Genomic DNA, 27,914 nt, shown 5'->3' on the forward strand with positions numbered 1-27,914 from the left:
TTTTGGGCTCCTGACTCTGACCTCTGACTCCACTCCAGCTGCACTAGCCTCCTGTTGATGTGCTTTTTCTTCTACCTAGAATGACCTTCTCTGAGATATCTACATGGCTGTTTCCCTCACCTCCATCAAGCCTTTGTTCAAATGCTGTAACATATTCAAAATGACATATAATTTATTTATTTATGTTGTTTGTAATTTATTGTCTGTTACTCCAGCTAAAGAGTAAGCTTCATGAGGATTAGGATTTTTGTTTTATTCATGATGAGGCTTAGGTGTCTAGAACAGTTTATAAATTGTAATTCATAGCATTTAATTATTATATCTACTTTTTAGTTCCCATTTGAAACCTCCAGGGAGATTATTTTGGAATTACCCAAGGTAATATGTTAATTTGGGGAGCATAATCACCTCTATGATGTGCTGTCTTGCCATCTAAAACATGGCTTGTGTCTCCATTTTTTTATGTATTATTTTATGTTCTTCAATAAATTGTTAATCTTTCACATAGAGAGGACTTGAAGATTGTTATTTATTTCTAAGCATTTATAGTTTTGTTGCTAACTTGATTATTTTCATATTTTTTTCTAATAAATTAATGCTGACATAGAAAAATGCTGTTGATTTTTCAATATTGATATGACATCCATCAAATTTGCTAATGTATTGATTTCAAGTATGTTATGGTCTTAGACTTTTCTAAGAGTTAAATAAATCTACAAGTATTTTATTCTTTTTTCTCTTCCCTCCCAATTTTTATTTTTTTATTTCTTATATATTGCCCAAGACTTCAATATTCAAAACAATGTTCAAGACTTCAGTACACCAAGGAGTATCATGGGTCAAAATGGTATACTTGATTTTATAAAGTCAAGTTTTATGAAACTTTATAATGATCTAGACTGTAATGATAACTAATTGTGGTGCTTTTCATAGTAACCTTTTCTCAGATTTGGAATCGCCCTTCTATTACAAGTTTTCTAAGAATTATTATCAAGAATAAGATATATTTATCTCTTAGAGTGATAAACTTCATTGATAGGTATTCTAATGGTAAACTATTTTTTTGCAACCTGGGGGATTAAATGTTTGTGTTTTAACCATCTACATGCTTCCCTGACAGAAATTAAACTTTAAATTAAAAAAATTTAAACTTAAAACATAAGTTTAAATTTAAAAACAAAAAGTGTTTGATTCACATTTAGTAGTCTTATATCCATTACTAATTCTTTATATGTGTAACAGTATGATCTGATTTTACTGTTTAACAAGAGGACTCCAGTGATCCAATGAACAGTAAACCTGGTAGCACTCTTTTGGGACCATTCTTCTTCTGCCTCAATTATCCAATAACCCCTAAAACTTAATCAGGTCAAAAGAAGCAGTTTTTTTTTTTTTTAAACATTTTGTAATAAGAGAACTAAAAAATGTGATATGGTAACAAGTGAGCAAACATTTTTTTTTTAAATTACCATTGCCTCTTTTGAGTTTTCAAATTTTCATTTTTGAAAATAGGTGGCTCCTCAAAATTAAATGCTATCCATGTACCATTGCAAAAGCCCACTGACATGCAGGCTAAATGAAATCCTTCCATACCAGTCACTGGCCTGGTTTGAAGTTCCACCAGCAGTAGCCACATCCTGTGGCAGAGTGGTTCTTCAGTGAGGATTTCCCCTTCTTCAAGTTATTACCACCTTGAGGCTTAGTTTCACAGTTAAGCTACCAAACTCATCAAGATGATGGAGTCAGGAAAGTCCTCCAGACTCAGCCACACACTGAGCTGGAACCATGACTGCTATTGGATTTTGGAGGAAGGTCCGGTGCATAATCCCACTTCCCACATTCTTCTCACTAGCTCTTGGCAATCTTTCTGTGTCAGTCAATTGTCTTAGTTTGTAGGACAATTTGGAATAATGCTGAAATTCAAAATTGAAAGGAAAGCAGTCTTGTTTTTCCTTTCTCCCCTGAGGTTTCCTGTTAATTATGCAAATTACCCTCCTGCTATCCTCTTTTATATCAAGAAAAACTGGAAGAGACAGTTTGTCAAGGTTTCATTAAATATTCTTCTAGGGCAGGGGTGCCTACTAGCCTTATATTTACGTATCTAAAAAGAGTCCTGAATGATTCTTCCTACGAGAAAAAAGTTCTCCAGTGTTACTTGTTTACTCTATAGCTAAAAACAAAAGGAATTCAAGATTCTCAGTTATAAGCAAAAATGAAAAAAAAAATCCTGGCTATAATATACCTCCTTATATCTTCTTTTTAGATCATTTAAGAATTTTATAGATGAATGTTTTTCCACGTTAATCATTCACTGTGTTTATTTCATGTTATAAAATGAGAAATAGATACTCTTTACATTTCTGAGTATTATTAATATCAACCATGGGAATATTGAATAGATATTCCTCATGTTTCATCTAGATTCATGACACTACAGAATGAAGTATATTTCATTAAGTTATAGTAAATAAAGTGTATTCTACTTTTAATATTATGAAAATATTAGAACATCAAAGTAACAGATATTCCTCAGATTAAAATATCCTTGCTCTTAAATTTGGTGGAAATTAAAAATGGCTTAGAATATCTGAGAAAATAATAAATATATTTTATACTTATTAATGAAATGATTGACCACATTAAAGAACTGACAAGTGAAGGTCCATCAGCTACATATTTTAATTAAATAAAATTTCTAGGAATTTACAGTGTCATGATGACTTTGTAAATCTCCATGTTGAATAATAAAATCATTAATGGGGAAGTAACTATAAGAAATCATCTGGTCTAGAAATTTTTCAAGTAGGGTAATATTCAGTCAACTCTATTATAGAGGTTTATTCATTTCCATCTTTCAAACATAAGAGATAGTCAAGTCTTTCCATGTGAATCATTAAATATATTTTAAAATAATTTGTTGATACCGTAATAAAGAATACTGATTTCTCAGATCCATTATTACATCTTTTATTACATTTATTTCACCAGTCATTTTATTATTTTATTAATTTAAATTCTTTCCCTCTGTATGCCAGACAATTTCAGGTTTCATGACTAAATTGGATACAGTAAGTAGTAAAGTTCCTGGATAATATGGATCTATGGTTCTTAACCTCAACTAAACATTACAATTACTTAGGGAGATTTAAAAACAGTTATATATCCAGACTCCACCATTGGATATGGTTGAGAGTGGGATCATTTCCTTTATTGAAGTATAATTAATATATAATGTTATATTAACTTCAAACACATATAATGACTCAACAGTTTTCTACATTACTCAGTGCTCATCAAGATAGGTGTACTCTTGATCTCCTTTATCTATTCCACTCCTCCTCTCATCCACCTCCCCTCTGGCAACCACCAGTTTGTTCTCTGTACTTCCAAGTCTGCTTTTTATGTCTTTTTTATTCTTTACTCATTTGTTTCTTAAATTCTACATATGAGTGAAATCATATGGTATTTGTCTTTCTCTGCCTGACTTATTTCACTTAGCATCATACCCTCTGGGTTTATCCATGCTGTTGCAAATGGCAAGATGTCATTCTTTTTTTATGCCTGAGTATTATACCATTGTGTGTGTGTGAGCGTGTGTGTGTACACACCACAATTTCTTTATCCATTCATCTATGGATGGACACTTGGGTTGCTTCCATATTTTGGCTATTGTAAATAATGCTGCAGTAAACATAGGGCTGCATATATCTTTTTGGATTAGTGTTTTTGTTTTCTTTGTGTAAATACTCAGTAGTAGAATTAGTGAATTATATGGTAATTCTATTTTTAGCTTTTTGAGAAACCTCCATACTGTTTTCCACAGTGGCTGTACCAATTCATGTTATCACCAGTAGTGCATGAGGGTTCCTTCTCCACATTCTCACCAACACGTGTTATTTCTTGTGTTTTTCTGTTTGGCCATTCTGAGAGATATAAGGTGATATTTCACTGTGGTTCTGATTGCATTTCTCTGATTAGTGATGTTGAGCATCTTTTCATGTGTCTGTTGGCCACCTGCATGTCTTCTTTGGAAATATGTCTATTCAGGTCCTCTGCCCATTTTTAAAATTGTATTCTTTGTATTTTTAATGTTGAGTTGTATGAGTTCTTTATATATTTTGGATATTATCCCCTTATCTGATATGTCATTTGTAAATCTCTTCTCCACTAGTAAGTTGCCTTTTTGTTTGTTTATGGTTTCCTTCACTGTGCAAAAGCCTTTTAGTTTGATGTAATTCCAACAGTTTAATTTTGCTTTTATTTCCCTTGTCTGAAGAAACATTATCTCATAAAATATTTCTACAGCCAATATCAAAGAAATCACTGCCTATGTTTTCTTCTAGGAGCTTTATGTTTATCACATCTAGAGAGGAATCTGCTTTATATTTTTATTAAATTCTCTCAAAGACCATGATGTGTGGTCCTGGTTGAGAATAACTGATATGGAGTACAAATATCATGTCTGCTTTGTTCTAGATTCTAGATTTGCAAGGTTTGTAAATAGATGGGTTTATATATGATGTATCAGATTTAAAGAATCAGCATAGAATTAGAAATAATAGCTGTGAATTCTGTGCTGGAGAATTTCAGAACAAAGACAAATTGTGGGTATATGTAGGAAATTTGAAATCTGAGTTCAGATCTGATTTCTGAGAGCTAAAAGCAATATGGAAATTAACAGAGACAGTCTAGGCTTACACAAAATGTCCAAAATCATGGCTGTGACTCATTTGGACTCCTCAGTACTTAAATGCTTTTTGGTTCTTATGAAATTTTGTTAATTGTTTAGTTGCTTTCCTATCTTATGTTACATTCAGGTAGGGATCTTCATATTCTGAGGACCCAGCCTACTGTCTGGCATATGGTAAAGGATAAACAGATAGTGGAGTTTTAGTGATTGAATGAATGGATAAATGAAATAATAAGTAGAGATTGAATAAATTGATAAATGAAATAGTGAATAAATAAAAGTGAGCAGAGAGAGAGAAAAAGCGAGAGAATGAACAAAAAAAAAAAAAAGAAGAAGAAGAAAATGAGAGCGAGAGGAGAAAGGAAAAAATTCCTAGGAATATGACCCTGGAATACCTGGGCTCACGTTTGGTAGTGTGTCCTTAAGCAAAATACCTGTGCTCCTTACTTCAATTTCCTTTTCTGTATACAATAGTTCGTTACAGAGTTTAGGCACATCATGCACTTGTAACAGCGCCTAACGTAGTCAGAACTTAACTAATGTTAGTGAAGTAGAGTAATTATTACAAACCCATGCTTAGAGCCAGGAATCTTACAAATATGTCAGGGTAAGTAAGTACTCAGTAAATGATAGCTATTATAATTAGTTGTCATTATTCTAATGAAAGATACAATCATATTTGAGGATTTGGAGGCAAATCCAAATTTGGGGATTTGGAGTAAAATGAGGAGTATGGTGGTCTCTTGGAATGCAGGGAAGTATTTACTGAGACATCAGATTGGTTGAAGTCTTCCAAAGTCCCACCTTGAGAGTCAATGCTTGGTCTAGGATTTACTCATAGAGTTCACAAAGACATTTCACTAATAGTCCATGGAACCCCTGATTGAGTCAGTCTATTCTGTTACATACATTTCTTTCACCCCAACATTGCTGACTCACCTAGGAAATTTCCAGTGAACTGGTTCTAGTTTTTTTGTCCTTAATATTTTTGCATTTATGAATGTTTCCCTCTAGATTTGTGTTATTTCATTATTTTTGTTTCTATATTTCAGTTCTACTATATTTCTCTTCTCAGAGAGTTAAATATATCTTATAAGACTTTGCCATTTTATAGATTCTCCCTAGTCCTCCACATTAGAAATAGAAAATGTCAATGATTGCAAATCTTAGTGTAATTTTTCTGACAAAACAATAAGCTATCTCTAACCATACTATTCATATAATTATTTTCAAAAATGGAATGGATGGGACTGGTGTGACCCCTTCAATGCTAAATCCTAAGTGTATCTGTGCCTTTAATATCTGGATTTAATTAATAGTAAAATAAATTCCTACTTTCTACTCTTTGGCCCCACCTTTTTATTTCCCCTAAAGCATGAGAAGTAAAATGCATAAGAGAAAAAGAGATTTACTTGAAATTCATTAGGAGAGAGTGGAGGACCTATGGGTTAGACATAAAAAAAAAAAAAAACATGGGAAAAGAGGTGTCAAAATGTGCAAATCATGTGTGGAAATATGTTCATAATAAGATTAAATTATCAGCTGCCATGATGACTACAGTTAAGAATACTATATTATGGGAGCACCTGGGTGACTCAGTCAGTTAAGCATCTGAATTCAGCTCAGGTCATGATCTCGGAAGCTCGTGGGTTCAAGCCTTGTGTCAGAATCTGTGCTGATAGCTCAGAGCCTGGAACCTGCTTAGGATCCATGTTTCCCTCTCTCTCTCTACCCCTTCCCTGCTCGCATTCTCTCTCTCTCTCTCTCTGTCTCAATCTCTCTCTCTCTCTCTCTTCCCCCCCCTCAAAAACATAAATAAACATTAAAAAATAAGAATACCATATTATATATTTGAAAGTTGCTAAGGGTAGATCATAATGTTGTCACTACAAAAACGAACTGGTAACTACATGAGATGATGAATGTGGGTTAGCTAACCTTGTGGTGATCACTTCATGATATTTACATGTAGTGAATTATCCTGGTGTACATCTTAAACTTACACAGTGTTGCAAATCAAGTATATCTCAATAAATCTGAGGAAAAAGTATCAGCTGTCAAATATAATAGCTTCTTGGTGTGGGGAGAGGTCACCCAACCAAGTATTTCATTCTGCAGAGGCAGTGTCCATCCACCTCTGAAATCTTATAAAAGGGCACCTGGATGGCTCAGTTGGTTTGCCTTCTGACTCTTGATTTTGGCTCAGGTCATGATCTTACGGTCATGAGATTGTGTCCTGTGTCAGGCTCTGCGCTGGGCATGGGACATGCTTAAGATTCTCTTTCTCTTTCCCTCTACCCCTCCCCCACTTGCTTGCACTCTCATTCTCTTTCTCCCTCTTAAAAAAAAAAGAAAAAGAAATGAAGGAAATAGCTATCCAAGGGGAACTTAATTATTAAGTTATACTAATACAGCACTTTAAATGTCCTCTGTTTTGTACATTTAACAGGCATTGTTTTACCACTTAAAAGAAATGTGGCATTATTTTACCACTTATAAGAAATGTGAAGATTAATCACTACTATGTTTCATAAATGGCTATTCTTTAGTAGGGTAGAAGAGCAATATGTAGTTATTAAAATATGCTCAAAATAAGCAATAACCATTAAGCCACGCTAAAATGCAGAATGAAAATGGGCACCTTAGTAATTTAACGAGACAACTGGATTTTTTAAATGTGTTATACTATTTTTTAAACAAATACTAAAGCCAGAAGTAGGATGGAAAAAATTTTAATGGTGAAGTCATTTTGTTGAAGATTATCAAATACAAAGAGAGACACATTTCTAGTATTTATCTGATAGAAATGGAAGAACATGTTTAAATTCCTGGCTTTATCTCAGAATTAACTTTAGAAGCAGTATGACTATGACATGGTAGGACGCCTGAAGCTTCAGCTTCATTCACTTTATTTGGTCTTATATGTGGGCTGTATATTTCTACCATATTATTTATTTTAATGTACATTTATAATAATGATTTCTTTAGCTTATTTCAGATCTTTCTACCATAAAGATAATTCTCCTGCTTTAAAACAGGAGAAGAATGAGTAAGGTCTCTTTTATATTTGCTTACATTTTTAAGTTTATTTATTTATTTTGAGAGAGAGACAGAGAGAGTGAGCAGGGGAAAGGCAGAGAGACAAGGAAAGAAAGCATTGCAGGCAGGCTCTGCACTGTCAGCTTGGAGCCGCCACAGGGCTCAATCTCACGAACTGCAAGATCATGACCTGAGCCAAAACCAATAGCCAGACACATAACTGACCAAGCCAGTCTTGTCCTGTATTTGATTTCTATGAACAAATTTTTTCATGAACTTTATACAATGACGGCTGAAAATACTGTCTCCGTATTTTATTTCTCTTTGAATCCTTACTGTTTTTTCCTAAAACTCATCTTACTTATTAACAGAAACTATCATTCACTCATTCATTCATTTATTCATTCATTTAACAAATATATTTTTGTGGAAGATGCTGTTCTACTCACTAGAGACACAAGTAATCAAAACATTTATTCAGTCAACAAACGTCTATCTCATTACCATCACGCACCAGATATCATTCTCGGCACTTGTGATACACAAAACCAAACACATATAAAAGCTCTTTTCCTTGCTGTTGCTTATGATCTAACAAGTTAGAGGAGGGTAATAGACAATAAACAATAAATACAAATAAGATCGTCTACTATGTTGGAAGCTGATATTGAAGAAAAAGAAGGTAGATAAGCACACAAAAAAGTCAGGAGTCCTGAGGAGATGTGGAGGTAAGGGCAGTTTTCTCTTTTAAAAAAGGTGGTCAAGGTCGGCTTCATTGGAGTGGTGGAAGTTGTTAGCCATTTGAAATACTAGGGAAGAACATTTCAGTCAGAAGGACAATCTAAAGCCAAGGCTGCAATGTGGGAGAGCGATTGACTTGTTAGAGGAGCAGTGAGGTAGCCAGTGTGATGAAGTAAGACAGCAAGTGGGAAATTAGTAGGAGAGAGGTCAGGGAGGTCATGGCATGCAGGGAAGGGCAGTGGAGTAGGGAGGTGGGAGGTGGTGGTTATTGCTGATTATAAGACTTTTGCTTTTGTATTGGGTAGGAAAAGCACTGGAGTGTTTTGAGCAGAGGAGTGACTCGATCTGACTACCAGGTAACAAGATTACCAGGGATCACTCTGTCTGTTTTAAAAATAAGAGTAAGAGGATAAGGTTAGATGCAAACAGACCAGTTAGAAGCTTATTGTAGTAATTCAAGTGGGAGTAGATGACTCAGACATCATATGTTGAACAGGAAATCCAGCCAGGTGAGGATTGGTGTGGAAGATGGCAAAGATCATAACAATACCAACCACCAGAAGTAGGAGCCCCCGGACCTTGGCCTACTACATCTGCTAAGGGTTCAGAGTCACCAAAGAGGATTGAACACACAAGGTGTTCCTTGACACATAAAGAGGTCATGGAAATGGGTCCAATTCAAATATGTCAGAAGGTAAAGCAGACAGATTTTTCTGAAAGACTGTCACTCCTCTGCTCAACACCTTCATATGGTGCCCATCTAACCCAGAGTGAAAGTCAGTGGCTTACAATGATCTCAAGAACCCCTAGTATCTCAAGAAACAGCATCATCTGCACATGTATGCCCACTTCCATCTTCTTGCTCTAGCCTATTCCATTCTAGCTATACTGATCCCCTTGAAAATCCTAAACCCACTTGTGTCTCCCAGCCTTTGATTTTTCTATTTCCTCTGCCAGATAAACACATAATGCGCTCTTATTTTGGGTCTGGGCTCAATGTTTTCTTTGCATAATCAACTCCCCTTGTATAAACTTAATCCAAATACTGCATGTGATATCTTATTCTAAACATCTTTTATTGTTTATCTGAAATTTTAATATTATTGGTCATCCTGTATTTTATCCGGCAACTCTAGCCATGGGGGAGGGAAAGAGAAAGTGGATGATGACTTAGGCAAGCAAAAATTAACCATTACTGGTACTGTAGACTTTAAATAGGTTACTAGGTCATGAGGAGAGATGAACAGCTTGACAGCAGGTTTTCACATGTTATTTCCCTCTTCAAAAACCTTTGATGACTCTCTGTCATATTATTTTGTACACAAAGTGCGTTGTATTTCATACGAAAAGCTAAGGCCATCTGACTCTATGGCGGCCTTTTTTCCCAGCTCCCTTTCATTTCCCTACAGCACTCATCACCCTCTCTCCACATAGTACAACCTGTAATTTCCCCTGCAGAAACTGCCTCCCTGCCTTGGCTCATGCTTCACCTTTCTGAAATAACTAACCTCCTCCCCCCCCCCTTATTTTACTTTAACTATAATCTTTGATCTTTAAAGATCAAACTCAAAGAGTATCACAAATAGTATCTTCTCCCTGCTCCCATATCATAAATATTTAGGCAACACATAGCTTTACGATAACATTCATTGCCATACTTAATAATTGCTTATTTGTGTGCCACTCCTCTGCTTGATGACACTTTACTTGATGTCAGAAATGTATCAGCGCATTTTTTAAAAATTGCAACACCATTCTTTCTTCCTGGCACATAGTAAGTGCTTAATAAATATTTGTTGGATGAATATATATATATATATACTTAACTTCTAACATTTGAGCTTTTATTACATTTCAAAAATTAATAAATCCTGTATATTCTTTACAGTTTAAGAGAAAAACATTGAAAGTCTTCTTAACCTTGTGTTAGGAAATAATTTCTTGATACAACACCAAAAGTGCACGGTATAAAGGGGAAAAATGGTAAACTAGACTTAATTAAAATAAAAAAACACTTGCATTTCATTTTTTTGTACTTCTAAATTTTTACTAATATTTTTATTATTTATTAGTTATTTTGTTTTTATTTATTTATTATTTTTTCTTTTATAGTTTATTGTCAAGTTGGTTTCCATATAACACCCAGTACTCATCCCAACAAAAAACAATTGCATTTCAAATGGCACTGTCAAGAAAGTGAAAAGATAATCCATAGATTGAGAAGAACTATTTGCAATTCATATAAGTGATAAAGGAGTTATATCATATATATATATACATATATATACATACATATAACTCATTAATAAAAATACAAATATTCAATTAGTAAGTGAGTAAAGAATTTCATAGGCATTTCCCCAGAGAAGATATATAAATGACAATAGAGACATGAAAAGATGTTCCATATCATTAATCGTTAGGAACTGCGAATCAAAATCACAAGGAGGTACCACTTCATACACAGTAGAGTAGCTGTAATAAAAAGGCAATAACAAGGTTTGGTGAGAATGTGATATATTGGAAGTCACATCATTGCCAATGGGAATGTAAAGTGGTGCAGCCATTTTGGGAAATAGTACTTCAAAATGTTAACGCAGTATTACCATATGAGCCAGCTAGTCTACTCCTTGAAATCTACCCACAAGAATATGAAACATATGTCCACACAAAGACTTGTCCACAAATGTTTATAACAGCATTATTCACATTAGCCAAAAGGCGAAAACAATCTAAATGTCTCTTACCATGAATATGCAAATAACATGTAGTATATCCACATGATGGCATACTATTCAGCAATAAAAAAAAAAAGTCTGATAACATATTACAACATGAATGGAACTCAAACACATTTTGCTCAGTGTATAAAGCCAGTCACAAAAGACTGTCTATTCTGATTCAGTTTATATGAAAATTACCAAATAGGCAGATTTATAGTGGCAGAAGTAGATAAATCCTGCCTAGGGCTGGAGGTGGGGGTCAGCTGCAAATGATTGTTAATGGGCAAGAGGTTTCTATTTGGGGTGATGCAAATGTTCTCAAATTAGATTATGTTGATAGTACAACCCTTTAAGTATACCAAATAGTATTGACATTTATACTGTAAATGGGTGAATTTTATGGATATAAATTCTATCTCAATAAAGCTATTTAAAATAACCACTGGGTTTTCTTTTAATTCAATAATATGTCATTTCAGTTAAAGTGCCACATTTATTTTAAAGATAAGTCTACGAATCACTGTTAAATGATTTAGAACAAAAGTTATATATTCATTTTCTAAGATATAAATCACAGTTTTTAAATGATCTTTTACTCTGGAATTATGAGAAAATATATTAAGCTCACCATAAAATACATTTAAGGTTATTTGAATAGATAAAATGTTACACATTTTTTTAAAAATAGAAGATTTATAGGGCACTTGGGTGGTTCAGTTCATTTAAGCATCCGATTTTGGCTCAGGTCATGATCTCACAGTTCTTGAGTTCAAGTCCCATGTTGGGCTCTGTGTTGACAGCTCAGAGCCTTGGAGCCTGCTTTGGATTCTACGTCTCCTTCTCTCTCTCTGCCCCTTCCCTGCTCTTTGTCTCTCTCTCTCAAAAAAAAAAAAAAAAAGAAGAAGAAGAATACTATATTGTATATTTGAAAGTTGCTAAGGGTAGATCATAATGTCACAACAAAAACGAATAGATGTGAGTTAATTAACCTTGTGGTGATCACTTCATGGTATTTACATGTAATGAGTTATCATGTTGTACAGCTTAAACTTACACAGTGTCACATATCAAGTATATCTCAATAAATCTGAGGAAAAAGTATCAGCTGTCAAATATAACACTTCTTGGTGTGAGCAGAGGTCAACCAAGTATTTCATTCTGCAGAGGCAGTGTCCATCCACCTCTGAAATCTTATAAAGGGGCACCTGGGTGGCTCAGTTGGTTTGCCTTCTGACTCTTGATTTTAGCTCAGGTCATGATCTCACAGTTGTGAGATTGAGCCCCACATTCCTGCATTGGGCTCTGTGCTCCATATGGAGCCTTGCTCAAGATTCTCTCTCCCGCCTTGGGCTCTGTGCTGACAGCTAGCTCAGAGCCTGGAGCCTGCTTCAGATTCTGTGTTTCCCTCGCTCTCTGTCCCTCCCCCACTCATACTCTGTCTCTGTCTTTCAAAAATAAATAATGCATTTAAATTTAAGAAAAAAAAATTAAAGATTTTCAAACACTTCAGAGAAAAACATGGAAGGCTCAGAAATGTTCCATGGGTAGTCCCAAATTTCATAGTAGTGTAAAGACCTTACATTATACATCGGTTGCTAAAGGAATTAAAAAGGTTAACATTTTAACTGTTTTAGTTGCTTGATTACTGTTTATATTTAATTAAATTTTTCTTACCTTGAGCCCCTTAAAAATATGCAATTTTTAAACAAGATTTTAATGGACTTCAGGTGCACAAAATTGGAATAATCATTTTTCTAATTAGAAAATTAACATGATTCAGTATAAACAAATATTTGCTGAATGCGTGTGTATGTGTATAAGAATACACACTACATTCCTGATACTCATCTATACCATAGAGCATGTATGATTTATATCTGTTGATCTTTATATTCCGAGTAATGGAAATATGGTAAAGCTTAGATGGATTTAACTGGGAATTAAAAGTTCTACATTTAAGAGGCACCCGGATAGCTCAATCTCTTGAGCATCTGACTCTTGATTTTGACTCAGGTCATGATCTCATGGATCATAGGATCAAATCCCGAGTCAGGCTCTGCACTGACAGCACGGAGCCTACTTGGAATTCTCTCTATCTCCTTTGTCTCTATCCCTCCCCCACAATGCTGTAATTCTCTCTCTCTCTCTCTCTCAAAATAAATAAACTTAAAAAGAAAACTTCTGCATTTTAATTCAAATAGGCTCTGTGTGATTACCTGAGTCTCAGCTTCTCCCAAGGTCTATAGGGTTCCAGAAATGCAAGTATATTTTCTCCAGTTACATAAAACATTTTTCAAAGCAAAAGTTTGTTTTCTAGTGAGTTTTGTAGCTTCTAAAAAATTGCCTTTTTTTGTTGACTAACCAAAATCCTCAATGTGGGAGGTAGAAGTTCTATTAAAGCTTAAGATCGTTTAGTTACTTATAAGTAGTATACAGAGTTCAAAGATATTTGCTATTGTGAAATAAACCCTGTAATATCATACCTCAGTTATACCAAATTTGGGCGTAACTGACTGGCAGTTGGCTCTAGCCTTCTTCCCTAAACCAGTTATCAGTTGTCGCAAAAGGATTAGAAACTGGCTTATCTCAGCTCAATGTACAGATAGTTGTGTCCTGTATAAAGGTCACCATCAATGTTTTTGCATTTTGTATCCATAAAAACTGTCTAGAAGGTTGGTTTTTCATTAGCTTCACAATACCTCTACATTGTATGCGGCATTGCATGCCTCATGAGCGGGCATAACTTTAGAAAGACAGTTCTTACCTCTGATCCCTCAGCAAGTGCTATGTAAACAGTGGGGGGAATAGAGTTGCCAAAGAATTATCTGGATCTCAGCAGCATCTCTGGCATTTCTACATATTTGTAAAATCTCTTACTTCTTTTACTAAATTATTAGATGTTCAGCATCTGCAATATAAAAGTTCAGTAATACCTTCAAGGTATTAGGTCTGTAGATCTGGCATCTTTAGATACCTTTTTAAGATTAACTCCATCTTTTCTGCTATTTTAATTTAGATTTTCCAGGCTGCTGCTTCATGTGTTAGTTCCTAGACTTAGTAAACACTCCTTGCCATTTTTGTGCACTCCCTTTGTCTCTATTTTATCTTTCTCACTGCTTTTATGGTGCTTTCTGTTCTCCCTCTTTTCTCCTACAGTCAGTGCTATTCTAATGTGTCATTTGCATTCCTCAAAGTTATGAGCTCTGCAAAAATGCGCAATAAAACACACAGGGCTTGTGGAAGAAAAGTTTGTGTCACCACTTTATCAATGGCGTAAATCAAAGAGATAGAAAACTTTGATAAAGTTTTCTAAAAATAAAAATTGTAGCACCGTTTTACACGTTAAACAGTCAAGAATTGCATAAATACTACAATAAATATGGCTCTTTGCCTTGAAAAAGGCCTGAGTTTTCTTTACAGAAATGCACGTCACATGGGTTTGAGGGTTTGTGCATTATTGTGAAGTGATAGAAGGTGGGGTGTCTGAAATCAGATGGAAAATTGTAACATACACAGGGAGTGGTTTGACTCACAGCATGAGATACACTGATGAGATGTTAGATGTCTGAGGAGCGTGCATGTGTTCATTTTGTATATTCATTTTGTATGTAGCTCAGTTCAGCTACGTATGGTTTTCTGTGTTTAGCCAATGATTTTCTGATTCACAGGAGTGAAATTGTGCATAAGAAAACCTAAAATTTAGAGCATGGAGTAACATACAGAGCTGTCAGATCATTAGGTTGTATACCTGAAAACGAATGTACATTGTAGGTCAACTCTACTTCAATATATTGAAAAAAAGAAAACACAAAATTTACATAACATTCAAATTGTTTCTTCACGTATCTATTGTATTAAAACAGATTCATGTTTAAATAGTCAAGAATTGCATAAATATATTACTCGGTTAAGCATCCGGCATCGGCTCAGGTCATAATTTCACGGTTCATGGGTTCGAGCCCTGCATCGAGTTCTGTGCTGACAGCTAGCTCAGAGCCTGGAGCCTGTTTCGGATTCTGTGTCTTCCTCTCTCTCTGACTCTCCCTTTCTCACGCTGTCACTCTCTCTCTCTCTTTCTCCCTCTCTCTCTCTCTCAGAAATAAATAAGACATTACATTTTTTAATTAAAAATAAGAATTGCATAAATACAACAAAATTTACATAACATTCAAATCATTTCTTCATGTATCTATTATATTAAAACAGATTCATGTTTTCCAAAAAAATCACTACACTAAAATTAACTGTACTTTCTTTGCTTTTTCTCATTTTATTTCTTTTCTTCATGTTTATCTTTTTTAACTGGCATCTGTTATTTTCATTTGTGTTAAAGCAAAGTACACCATTATTTTCTTATTTCGACCTGGTTGTGGCCTTTTTCTTTTAGTGCTGTTTCTCCAGTTGTTACCCTGTTACCCAGTTGTTTTCTGTTACTCCACCACAAAACTTCTCCAGGGCAGCTAGGCTGTAGGACATGCTTCTGAAGACATGGGTCACCCTGGTTTCTAAGCAGCAAGGGGAGAAATCAATCTCAAAGTATTTAATCCTTTTAAGCCTCCTTCCTATGGGTTGTGTGCACTCATGACTTTTATGTTCTTAGCAATATAGAAATCAAAGCTTTTTTATGCTATACCTTTGTTCCAGCTAGGTCACATTCACACCAGAAATAACCTTCTTTAAAAGAAAAATGTGTGTAAGCTCTTTCTCTGAGAGTCATTGAAAATAAAACTTGCAAATGCACCAAGATTTTGAATAAAAGTAGAAAATATGGGGCGGCACCTCAGTGGCTCAGTCTGTTAAGCATCTGATTCTTGATTTCGACTCAGGTCATGATCTCATGGTCCTGAGATCGAGCCCCATGTCAGGCTCCACACTGGGCATAGAGCTTGTTTAAGGTTCTTTTCCACTGTGCTTGAGTGGCTCAGTCACTTGAGCATCTAGCTCTTGAGTTTGGCTTGGGTAGTGATCCCGCATTTCATATTAAGCCCCATGTCAGGCTCTGCGCTGATAGCACAGGGCCTGCTTGGGATTCTCTCCCTCCCTCACCTTCTCTCCCCCTCTCTCTCTTCCCCTTCCCTGCTCTCTGTCTCTCAAAATAAATAAGTAAACTTAAAAAAAATTCTCTCTTCCCCTCTCTCTGCTCCTCCCCTGCTTGCATTCTCTCTCTCTCAAAAAACAAATAAATAAAAAAAATATTACACAGTTTCTGTTTTCCTTCTTATTTAATAATAACATGCTGCTTATATAAATATAATATTGTTTGCAATTAACTTTGGATATAATTGATAAAATAATAACTGCCATTTATTAAATGTTTGGGATACATACTAAGTGTGTATGTATATATATGCATATATATATATGTGCATTTGTTGAGATGCATCTGTTAACCTGTTTGAAAATTATTGATCTACCTTTATATTTTAATGTCCATTAAGACTTTTCTCAAAAACTTAGTTTTTCTTTAAAACTAATTAGGGCTCTTAATTCGCAGGGTGAAAGCTCTATCAGTTTCATTTCTTTAAGTTTGTGAATTTTAAATTAAAGATGAAGAGAATCCTAAGGCCATTTCTTTTTTCCTTTCCTGCAGCGTTTGTCCAACGGTTCTATAGACTCAACCGATGAAACTAGTCAAATAGTCGAACTACAAGAATTACTTGAAAAGCAAAACTATGAGATGGCTCAAATGAAAGAACGTTTAGCAGCTCTCTCTTCCCGAGTGGGGGAGGTGGAACAGGAAGCAGAGACAGCAAGAAAGGATCTTATTAAAACAGAAGAAATGAACACTAAATATCAAAGGGACATTAGGGAGGTAAGTGATTTATAAAATTTTCAGTCTTTGCTTTCTGAATGCTGCTTCTGAGATGCTTTTTGCAAATCTCGCATAATGACATACAATCTTTACATCTATTCAAAGGACCATAATTTGGGATGCATTATATTACTCAGGAAAAATGTTCACTAAGGCAAAAATAGTTTATTTATTTTCTCAACCCTTTAAATATGTATGAAAAGAAAATTTCATATCAAGTCTCAGGCAGAGTAAAAACTTCCTATAGTTTAAATGAATTTTAAAAATTGTAAGCTGCTAATTTCAAATAGCTTTAGATGTGAGTATGAATAATGAATTGCTGCACTTTTAGCAAATGTGAATACTTAATATCATTACTTTAAATTTTCCCCCTCTTATTTTGGTGTTGTGTCTGTGAGTGTGGATGTATACGTGGGAACCTGGGAATCTTTTTTTCTCTATGTATTCAGTTCTTCTTAGATGTAACATCGCTTCATCTGTTTAAAAGAGTACTTGAAAGTTACTACAAAACTTATAGGGAGATGTTTTTGTAACATTGCCTAACCACCTTACCAACTAAGGTGAAATGTTTAGAACCTTTCACTTTCTCACTGTATTCAATTAAAAGAAAATTCATATGGATGAAAATTTTACCTTTTACCTTTTGTCATTTTTACTTATTCTTTAAAACTACATATTTTATCTTATTTATAGTTTTGTATTTAATTAACTAGTTGTAATTGGAGTTGACTCTACTCCATATATTCAGTTGTTTCCTTCCCATTCCCTCTTGAGCCCATTTTATTTACTTTTGCCTCCAGCATCCCATCAAATCTGTTCTTATCAAAGTCATTACTGACCTCCATGTTATTAAACATGGACCCAATCATTTCTCCAACTTATCCTGTCCTGATTCCCAGATGCCTGGAAAATTAACGTATTCTCAAAATTAACATATTCAAGACTGTTTTCCTGTTATTCTCCCACCCCCAAGGAACCAGTTTCTTGTAGTCTTACACATCTCACCTGTCTTCAATCCCATTATTGTTGTTCAGACCAAAAGCCTTGGAGCTGTCCTTGGTACCTGTTTCAAACACACTGCATATGATTCAGTCATAAGCCCATTTCCAGCTTCAATATTTATCAATAATATGACCTCTTCTCACAATCTTTATGGCTCTTCCTTATTTTACACAATCACCTCTCTGAATTACTACAGTAGTCTTGTGACTGGTCTTCCTTCTTCTGCCTTTGACTCGCTCACTGCAGTCTGTACTCAACATAGCAGCCTCAGTGACCTGTTACAATGTTAAGTCAGCTCAAGTTACCTTTCTGCTTCAATGGCTACCTATCCTACTTACAGTAAAATCTGTCTTTGCAGTGACCTATGAGCCATGTACAATCTCCGCTACCACCTTTCTGACCTCTGGGAACTCATCTCCTACTATTTCATTTTAGCCCACTCTGTTCAGTTAAGATGGCCTCTTAGACTAGCCAGACCTATTCTATTGAGTTTTCTTTTCCTCTTCCTTTTGCTCTCATGTTTTCTTCTCAGCGACATGTTCCCTAACCTTGTTATTTGCACATGAACACTCTTCCTCTTCTTTCATTTTCTTTGTTTTGTCTCACAGTTTATACTGTCATCTGACACAATATGTACTTTACCGACTTACCTGTTTGTCATATACCTCCATCTCCACTATACATAAAGATTCATAACGGCTGGGATCTTTTTTGTTTTGTCATGTTTTGTTCATTATTCTATTCTAATCACCTACACAACTATTGAACTTATGATAGGCATTCAAAAAACTTTGTTGAAAGAATGGATATTTATAGGTGTTTGATGTAAATATCAAAAGACATGGATGAGTTTAGAATGTGTACTAAAACAATACCTGTTATCTAAGAAAAAAGGGTGGATGATCCTTGAAGTGGCAGGCTGTTCTACTACCATGCAAATGATGGTTCTGTGCTCTCTACTCCTTTATATGAAGCGATCGTTCAAGGACATGTCTCTCATCTTCACTCCTTAGCTGAAGGAGTTTATATCTCCTTCAGTGCCACTCTTCTATATCACTGTTAAGAAACACTAAGATTTCTGGCTAGTAAATCTATTTCTTGAGCTCTTGCTTATCCGATTTCTTCATTCTCGTAGTCCCAGAAATTTAGCCATTGTCCTTTCATTTAGCACTCCTCTCTTGCCTCCTCTTGTCCTGTTTATCTAATGCAGTGTCACAGGTAGTATCTGTGTCATAGTATCTCCAGCTCCCCTTTCTTATTGACTATGTGAAAATAATTCCTTAATTCTAATAGTTCTTGGATGTAGGTGACAGAAAGCTAAGTCAGATGGGGAACATCAATCATCTGATGCCAGATATCTTTTTTTTTTTAAGGAATCTCTTCTAATAGGTAAGGTATTCTGCTTTCATGTGGAATTCTTTTAAAATATAGCTATTCTTGGGGCACCAGGGTGGCTCAGTCAGTTAAGTGTCCAATTTCAGCTCATGTCATGATCTCATAGAATATAAGTTTGAGCCCCACTTTGGTCTCTATGCTGACAGCTCAGTCTGGAGCCTGCTTTGGATTCTCTGTCTCTTTCTCTCTCTGCCCCTCCCTCTGCTCATGCTCTCTCTCTCCCTCTCTCTCTTTCAAAATAAATAAAAATTTAAAAATTAAGAATATATTAAAATAAAATACAGCTATTCTTGGGGCACCTGTGTGGCTCAGTTGGTTGAGCGTCCGACTTCGGCTCAGGTCATGATCTCATGGCTCGGGAGTTCGAGCCCTATGAGCTGACAGCTCAGAGCCTGGAGCCTGCTTTGGATTCTTTGTCTCCCTTTTTCTCTCGCTCTATCCCTCCCCTGCTCATGCTCTGTCTCTCTCTCTCCAAAATAAATTAAAAAAATTTTAAAAATTTAATGTAACTATTCTTATCAGATCTAAAATTTTTATGTAGTTATACTTTAGAAGAGATCCATGAAGAAAGAATATCTCTCATCATTCACCTCTAAAAGGAGGTTGGAAACAGATGTTTCAAGAGCCAGTGAAGCAATAATACACGTATGACACATTCGGCACTAAAGGTGTAACATAGGAAGTGCTAGAGTTAATGAGACTTGGACAAGAAACGTATACACTGCCTGACTTTATACATCATATGTGCTGTGTGTGTGTGTGTGTGTGTGTGTGTGTGTAAGGACACCACAAAGGCCAAATAAAATATATCCCAAAAGGTCAGATTGCCACAAGGTCCTAGTTTTCTGCTAGGAAATTCTTAAAGACCAATCATGAAAACTATTACAAATGCATTATATTTAATTTCTTACATCTGTCCTATCTGAAAGGCACTTGTCATTATACTTGTTTTTCTCAAGTGAGGTAAAGTGACTTGTCAAAGGCATATGCACTGCCCTCCGAGCACCCCACTCCTTCCAACCCCCCAGCACCAGGATGACACAGGATCAGCCCAGCTCCAAAACCTGTGTTCTTCCACTATGAGCAGCTTCTAAAATCAACAAAACAGAATTATTTATCAGTGATAGCACTAGCGTAAAAAATGCAGCCTCATTATAACCTTCACCGAAATACTCAATCTTGTGCTCTTTCAATAAGAAGAAAATCATGTACTTTGAAAAGGTATCACTTACACTCAAAACTCCAGCTTCTGATTTTAGAGTCCTGACTAACAATGTATTCATAGTCTGTGGACACACAAGATCTGCTAGGTTGCAAACTTTTTTTAATAGGAACAAAAGTGGGGGCACCTGGGTGACTCAGTTGGTTAAGCTGCCAATTCTTGATATCGGCTTAGGTTGTCATCTTTCGGTTGTGGGATGGAGCCCCATGCAAGGCTCTGTGTTGAGTGTGGAGCCTGCTTGAGCTTCTCTCTCTCTCTCTTTCTTTTTCTGCCCTTCCCACCAGGTGCTCACTCTCTCTCTCTGTCAAAATAAATAAACTTTAAAAAAAAAGTGATTCTTCTTACTACCTAATGTATAGCATTGTAGTATTGTATAAGCACTACATATTCCTTGATTAACGAAAAAATGGAGAATAGGAGAAACCATATAATTAAAAACTACAATGCATTTTGCTTTACATGTAAGGAATAATATATCTAAAATGAATTATGTAAGTGTATTTTATTAATGCTTTCAGAATATATTTTTGTCATTATTCCTTGTTAATAAGTTAATCTAAAATGTACTTTCTTTGATGACTATAAAAGGTAAACTTTATTTTTTTCTTTTTCAAATTTTTATTTAAAGTATTGTTAGTCAACATACAATGCAATATTGGTTTCCGGAGTAGACTTCAGTGATTCATCACTTAGACACAATACCCAGTACTCATCATAATAGGTGTCCTCATTAAACCCACCATCCATTTAGCCCATCCTCCACCTACTTCCCTCTATCAACCCTCAGTTTGTTCCCTGTCACTAAGAGTCTCTTATGGTTGGGGTGCCTGTGTGGCTCAGTCGGTTAAGCATCCCACTTCTGCTCAGGCATGATCTTGTGGTTGGGCTCTGTGCTGACAGCTCAAAGCCTGGAGCCTGCATCCAATTCTGTGTCTCCCTCTCTTTCTACCCTTTCCCCTCTTACGCTCTGTCTCTCTCTCCAAAGATAAATAAACATTAAAAAAAAAAAACAGTCTCTTATGGTTTGTTTCCCTCTCTCTTTTTCCTCCTTTCCATATGTTTATCTGTTTTGTTTCTTAAATTCCACATATGAGTGAAATCGCATGATAAAATTTACTTTCTTTGAACTTTTGTCTTAGTTGCTCCTTAAATTGACTGTGACCTGTAAGTAGTTGGGGGCNCTTCCCCTCTTACGCTCTGTCTCTCTCTCCAAAGATAGATAAACATTAAAAAAAAAAACAAGAGTCTCTTATGGTTTGTTTCCCTCTCTCTTTTTCCTCCTTTCCATATGTTTATCTGTTTTGTTTCTTAAATTCCACATATGAGTGAAATCGCATGATAAAATTTACTTTCTTTGAACTTTTGTCTTAGTTGCTCCTTAAATTGACTGTGACCTGTAAGTAGTTGGGGGCTGGAGTAAAGTGAAGCATAGTACACATATTAGAAAAAATACAATCTTATGACAAGCTTAGCTCTCCACTTTTTAATTAAGAAAGCTAGTAATGGGGGGGGGGGCAACTAGGTGGCTCAGTCAGTTAAGTGTCCGACTTTTGGTTTCGGCTCAGGTCACGGTCTCACAGTTTGTGCTGACAGTGCAGTGCCTGCTTGAGATTGTCTCTCCCTCTGTCTGCCTATGCCTCGCTTGTCTCTCTCTCTCTCTCTCTTTCTCTCTCTCCCTCAAAAAAATAAATAAATAAACAAAAAATAAACTTACTAATTGGGTATTTAATAATAATATTTTATTAAATAATATGCAAAAATTATACAAAGTAGATATGCAAATAATTAGAATTTAAATTCCATATTATTTTGTGAATAAAACCAGCTTATTTTTCCAATTTATTAAGAGTTCTTCAAAAATTCCTAAGTAATTAAATGAATATATATCAATTTTGTCTTTTCCATTATCTGAAACATGGAGTTTTATTTTTCAGTTTACTAGGTCTGAGTTACTATAGAGTTATATTTGTTTGATATAATAAAATCTATTTTGTACACAAACTTTTAGGTCAAGAGATAATTGAATCTTTACACTCTTTTTCTCCTTCTTTAGAGAACAATTTTCAGAGACTAGAAAAGCTTCCTGTTTTAGAATTTCCAAGTGACACACAGGGAAAAGATATTTCTCCAACTTGTAAATTCAAAATTTATTTTTGGCAACACAGCTTGCAGTTAAAAATTGAATCTCCCACATGAATCACTGAATCAAAAATGAAGTACCAAAGTATATGCAGTGACTCCTGCATGCAATGTATGCCATAAAGGCAGATCAGTTCATTATAGGCTCAATAGTAATTAATAATCAAAAAGCTATTATTTATGGAGTGTTTATTATACATAAGACTACACAGGCACTTAAAATATTATATCACAGCAATGTTATATGGTGTGTTAGTATCCCAACCAAAAACAGAAAACAAAACAGACAAGCAAACAAACAAACCCAGAAAAAAGAAAAGAATGAGTTATAAAAAAGTTAATCAACATTCATCCATGGTAACTGAGTTAATAAGTAGCAAAAACTGGGATTTGGAGCTAGTATGTGCTACTCCATTGTTCATGTTGTCAAGAAACATGTATGTGTCTTGAACTGAACTTATTGCTATTACAATTTTGTAAGAAATGTATATATCTAGGCTAGATTGAGAATTCTCTTTTTTGGCTACAAAAATTGACATAATATTCCCAGAGTTCTATATGAAAATGAAGTTAACAAAATACAGCTTAACAATTTTAAGCACTCTGAAGGAATCCTCTAAGATGACTCTACTCTCATTGGGCCAAAACATATAAAATTGAAAGTCAAAATTTCAAACCTGTGTATAGATTGAAAAAGTCAAAATTTAAAATAAAATCTTCTTAAATAGTAGCTTTTATTTGTGTTGGCTAAAATCTAGAGATGTGTAGATAATGTTGAAAAAATTAATCTGGGTGATTTTTTGCCAAATTGGTAGATTCATTGAATTCCATACATTTGAACTGTAATATTAACATAATGATCAAGTAGTCTTTAATTGAATCTTGAAGATCCATAGGATTGAGGTGGGCAAAGAAGGTAATAAAAATGCATTCCAGACACAAATGAAGTCTAAAAGTGCATTAGTTTCTTAGGGCTCCCGGAACAAATTGCCACAAACTGGGTGGCTTAAAACAACAGTCATTTATTCTTTCACAGCTTTGGAAGCGCCAAGTCTGAAGTCAAGATGTCAGCAGAGCCATACTCCTCCCCCTGAAGGCTCTAGTGAAGAATCCTTCTTTGCAAACTCTTCTAGCATGTGGTGGTTTCTGGCAATCCTGGTCTTCTTGGCTGATGGCAATATAACTACAGTCTCTGTTTCTCTCTTCACCTTGCCTTTTTCCCCTGTATGTCTCCATGTCCTCAAATCTGCCTCTCCTTATAAGAACACTTGTCATTGGATTTAAAGTCCACCCTAATTCTGTATGACCTCATCCTGATTCTATCTGCAAAACCCTATTTGTAAACAAGGTCACATTTACAGGTCCCAGGTGGACATGAATGTGGTGTTTTTTTTTAGGTCTTGTTTGTTTGTTTGTTTGTTTGTTTCTGTGTGTTTTTTTGTTTGTTTTTTGGTTTTTTTGGGGGGGGTTGGTAGTTGGGTGGGGAGGTCCACCATTTATCCCAGTACATAGAGATAGAAGTGTCAGGTCATGAAGCTACTTGTTTTCTAGGCTTTGTCGCTCAGATTTTCACTGAAGCTGGAGGGGAACATATTAAGGTATTTAGGCCAAGAAGCAGTACAATCAGACTGGCATTTAGTATTACCTCTTGGTTAGTAGCGTAGAGGGTAAGGAAGCAGAAGAAAGACCAGGAGCAAGATCCGGGTTAGATTATCAAGTGGGGAGTTAGGGTGAAGATTTCAAGGATGATTCTAAGAAAAGCTGATTTGATTAGGCAAGGGGATTAAGGACATAAGGGGTTTCATGGTAGAAATGCTGTTTTTTAATTGCTTTTAATTTTTGCACATACATAATTTTTCAAAGACAAATAATATCAAGAGGGTATGAATCTAAACACATGCACATGTGCGCGAGCGCGCACACACACACACACACACACACACACAAAGTGCCTACTTACTTTCCATCTTACTTGCCTGAGATTCTTAACTTCAATCCTTTAGCTGTTGTTCTATTTGCACTCTTATTGAATCAATGCCTTGCTATTATATGAGGATTTTAGTTTTTTTAGGTTTACTTATTTATTTTGAGAGAGACAGAGAGAGTGTAGGTGGGGGGGCGGGGCAGAGAAAGAGGGAGAATCTCAGCAGGCTCCGCACTGTCAGTGCAGAGCCTGATGGGGGCTCAAACTCACGAACCTTGAAATCATAACCTGAGCCGAAATCAAGAGTCAGATACTTAACCAACTGAGTCACCCAGGCACCCAGTGGATTTTAGCTTTCTTATTCCCTCTTTTTCTCTTTCGCCCATCCTTCCACTATAATTACCCCCAAATCACATTTAGTGTCACCATTATTATGGCTGCGTAAATAATTTCCACAACTGATCCAAGTAGTAGTTTCCTATGATAGCATTCGTTTTGTTGTACAGCTTTTTGTTTTTCCAGGATTGTATTAATTACTTGATACGTTTATTTCCTTACTTGTTTTTAAAACTATGGTGTATCTTTCCGGCCACTCCACCAGACTAGTAAAATTTCATAATTTCAATTCAGTTACAGTCAGTGATCAAGCAGATACTTTGTAATTCTTATTCTTATTTTCTTTAAATCATTCCTTTTTCCTCTTCTCTCCAAGCCTGATCTGTACAAGCTTATTTGTAAGCCTGCTTCATTGTTTTAGCTGTAGTTGTAGGATTTACTTTTGCTATCATCTTGAAAATCCAGGACAGAAAAGTGATCAAGGTCCCTAAAGCAGAAAAGGCATGCAGTCTAGAGCACAGATAATGATTAAAACTTTGAGAGAAAGTGAACACTTGATCTAAAACTAAAAGCTAGAGGTTAAAGATTTGTGCATATGGTTATTTCCAGGTGGTGATGAGGGAAAATCGGGACATTGAAGGACTATCCATTTAAGGGTTTCTAATATTTCTTTTGGAAAAATGGAAGCAAATGTATCTGCTCTGTGCATGTGGCAAGACTGGCTCCAGATCCTGAAGGAGAGGACCAGAAGGACTAATTAGGAACACTAATCAAAGTAATTGGAAAGTAACATATGGGAACCACCACCACCATGTCAATTTTGGGCTCCTTATGCAAAGGAGCTCCCCACATTATCAGGAAACCACAGCAGGCCCACGAGCCTTGCTTCCACTGCTGACTTTTCTTAATAACTTTTTTTAAAAAGTAGGTTATCCACCTACTAATAAATGTTCATGGAAGCTGTTAGGAAGACAAAATCATCACCAAATTATCTATGAATTAGATGGTTTAAAAATTATAGTTGAGTGGGGCACCTGGGTGGCTCGGTCAGTTAAGCATCCGACTTTGGCTCAGGTCATGATCTCACTGTTCATGGATTCGAGCTCTGCATCAGGCTCTGTGTTGACAGCTCAGAGCCTGGAACCTGCTTCACATTCTGGGTCTCCCCTTCTCTCTGCCCCTTCCCTGCTTGCACTGTCTGTTAAAAAATGTTTAATAAAAACTAAAAAAATATAGTTAAGAACATTATTAATGACATGGTTATGCCATTTGCACTGATAGCTGGTTTTTCCCTAGAGTTGTGTGTTCATTGAGTTCTCTAAATTCTTTTTTTAATTGGAATATATGTAAGAAGGAAAATGGTTAAGTTCCAAAGTCAGTTGGTCAATTCATTTGTGAATATGACTCTAATGTACTTTTCTGGGGCCTTCTTTTTTTTTTTTTTTTTTATAAATGTTTATTCATTTTTGAGAGAGAGAGCATGAGCAGGGAAGGAGCAGAGGAGGAGGGGACAGAGGATCCGAAGCAGTCTCTTCGCTAACAACAGCAAGCCTGATATGGGCTCGAACTCCTAACCATGAGATTGTAACCTGAGCTGAAGTCGTACATTCAACCTACTGAGCCACGCAGGCGTCTCTGACCTCCTTTTTTAGCCACTGAGTTACTCTTACTTATATATGAAGATGAGGATACTGATGATATTGGTTATCCATATTTGAAGGTTGCTTTGCAGTTTGGAACGGTAGCCACCATTTTACCGATTTTATGGTTTACAACTATACGCATAATTGTACTTATCTCTACTGTATAATGAGCTAATTTATCTGCCACTATTTTTCTAATGCCGGTTCTACAGTAGGCAGTTTCATGTACTCCACTGCGTTCTCAGAGAGAGAAACTTTTTGGTAATCCGAGATGGAAGAAGAATTCTGACAGATAACTTGGGAAAATTCACATGAAATTTTGCATACCTTCCATGGAAAGCAAGAAATGAATATTACTTCAAGAAAACAATAGCTTTATACCTCACTATTTTATTTAAATAACAAGACAATACATCAAACTATCTGAAAATCTGATGTTAATTTATTTATTATTTTAATTGTAGGCCATGGCACAGAAGGAAGATATGGAAGAAAGAATCACAACCCTTGAGAAACGTTACCTCAGTGCTCAGAGAGAATCTACCTCCATACATGACATGAATGATAAATTAGAAAATGAGTTAGCAAATAAAGAGGCCATCCTACGGCAGGTTGAGTATCTGTGTCTTGGTTTTGTTCTGGTCCATGTGTTCTCTCACCATTCTCACAAAATACAGAGTAAATAAAATACAGGATTACTTGGCATTCAACTGTTCTCTAAAATTAGAATGAAACTGACAAAACAGATGTGATTTCCAGCATGTAATTTACAATTTTGCCTTAATAATAATGAAAATAGTTACTTTGGGTCTAGACATGAACCAGACACTGCTAAGCAGTTATCATGTATTACCTCACTTAAATCTAACCACCACCTATGAAGTAAGCACAATTATGTCAAGGCACTAAGGTTCACAGACATAAAAACTTTACCAGTCTCACACATCTGATAAATGCCAGTTATTAATGGAAGCCTAAGTCTATTTGGCTCCAGAGCAGGAGGGGACAAACTATGGCCCATGTGCCAAAACTATAGCTCTGTTTTATAAATAATAAATAAAGTTTTATTGAAACATAGCCATACTTGTTTATTTAATCATCTTCTATGACTGCTTTTGTGCTACAGCAGCAGAATTGAATAGTTGGAACAGAGATTAAATGATACACAAAGTCTGAAATATTTATTATCTGTCCTTTCAGAGAAAAAAAAAGTTTTCTCAACCCCATTTCTAGAGCCTGGGCTCTTAA

The 27,914-nt window shown here is 35.5% G+C and overlaps 1 protein-coding gene across 5 annotated transcripts in view; it reads left to right on the forward strand.

The window, feature by feature from the left end:
• The window catches only part of PPFIA2 (PPFI scaffold protein A2), a 471,655-nt gene that overhangs the window by 337,268 nt on the left and 106,473 nt on the right, over positions 1 to 27,914 (forward strand). For all 5 annotated transcript variants that reach the window (XR_013336610.1, XM_077770196.1, XM_077770197.1 and 2 more), the window contains exons 8-9: positions 16,784 to 17,005; positions 27,131 to 27,277. Coding sequence is in view for 4 of the 5 variants with exons in the window: in XM_077770196.1 (XP_077626322.1) it covers positions 16,784 to 17,005; positions 27,131 to 27,277 (369 nt within the window). In the remaining variant the exon portion in view is untranslated. The remainder of the gene's footprint in view (positions 1 to 16,783; positions 17,006 to 27,130; positions 27,278 to 27,914) is intronic.

Source organism: Crocuta crocuta, unplaced genomic scaffold (genome assembly GCF_008692635.1).
Source record: "Crocuta crocuta isolate KB4526 unplaced genomic scaffold, BGI_CrCroc_1.0 scaffold317, whole genome shotgun sequence".
In the NCBI taxonomy this organism is placed as follows: Eukaryota; Metazoa; Chordata; class Mammalia; order Carnivora; family Hyaenidae; genus Crocuta; species Crocuta crocuta.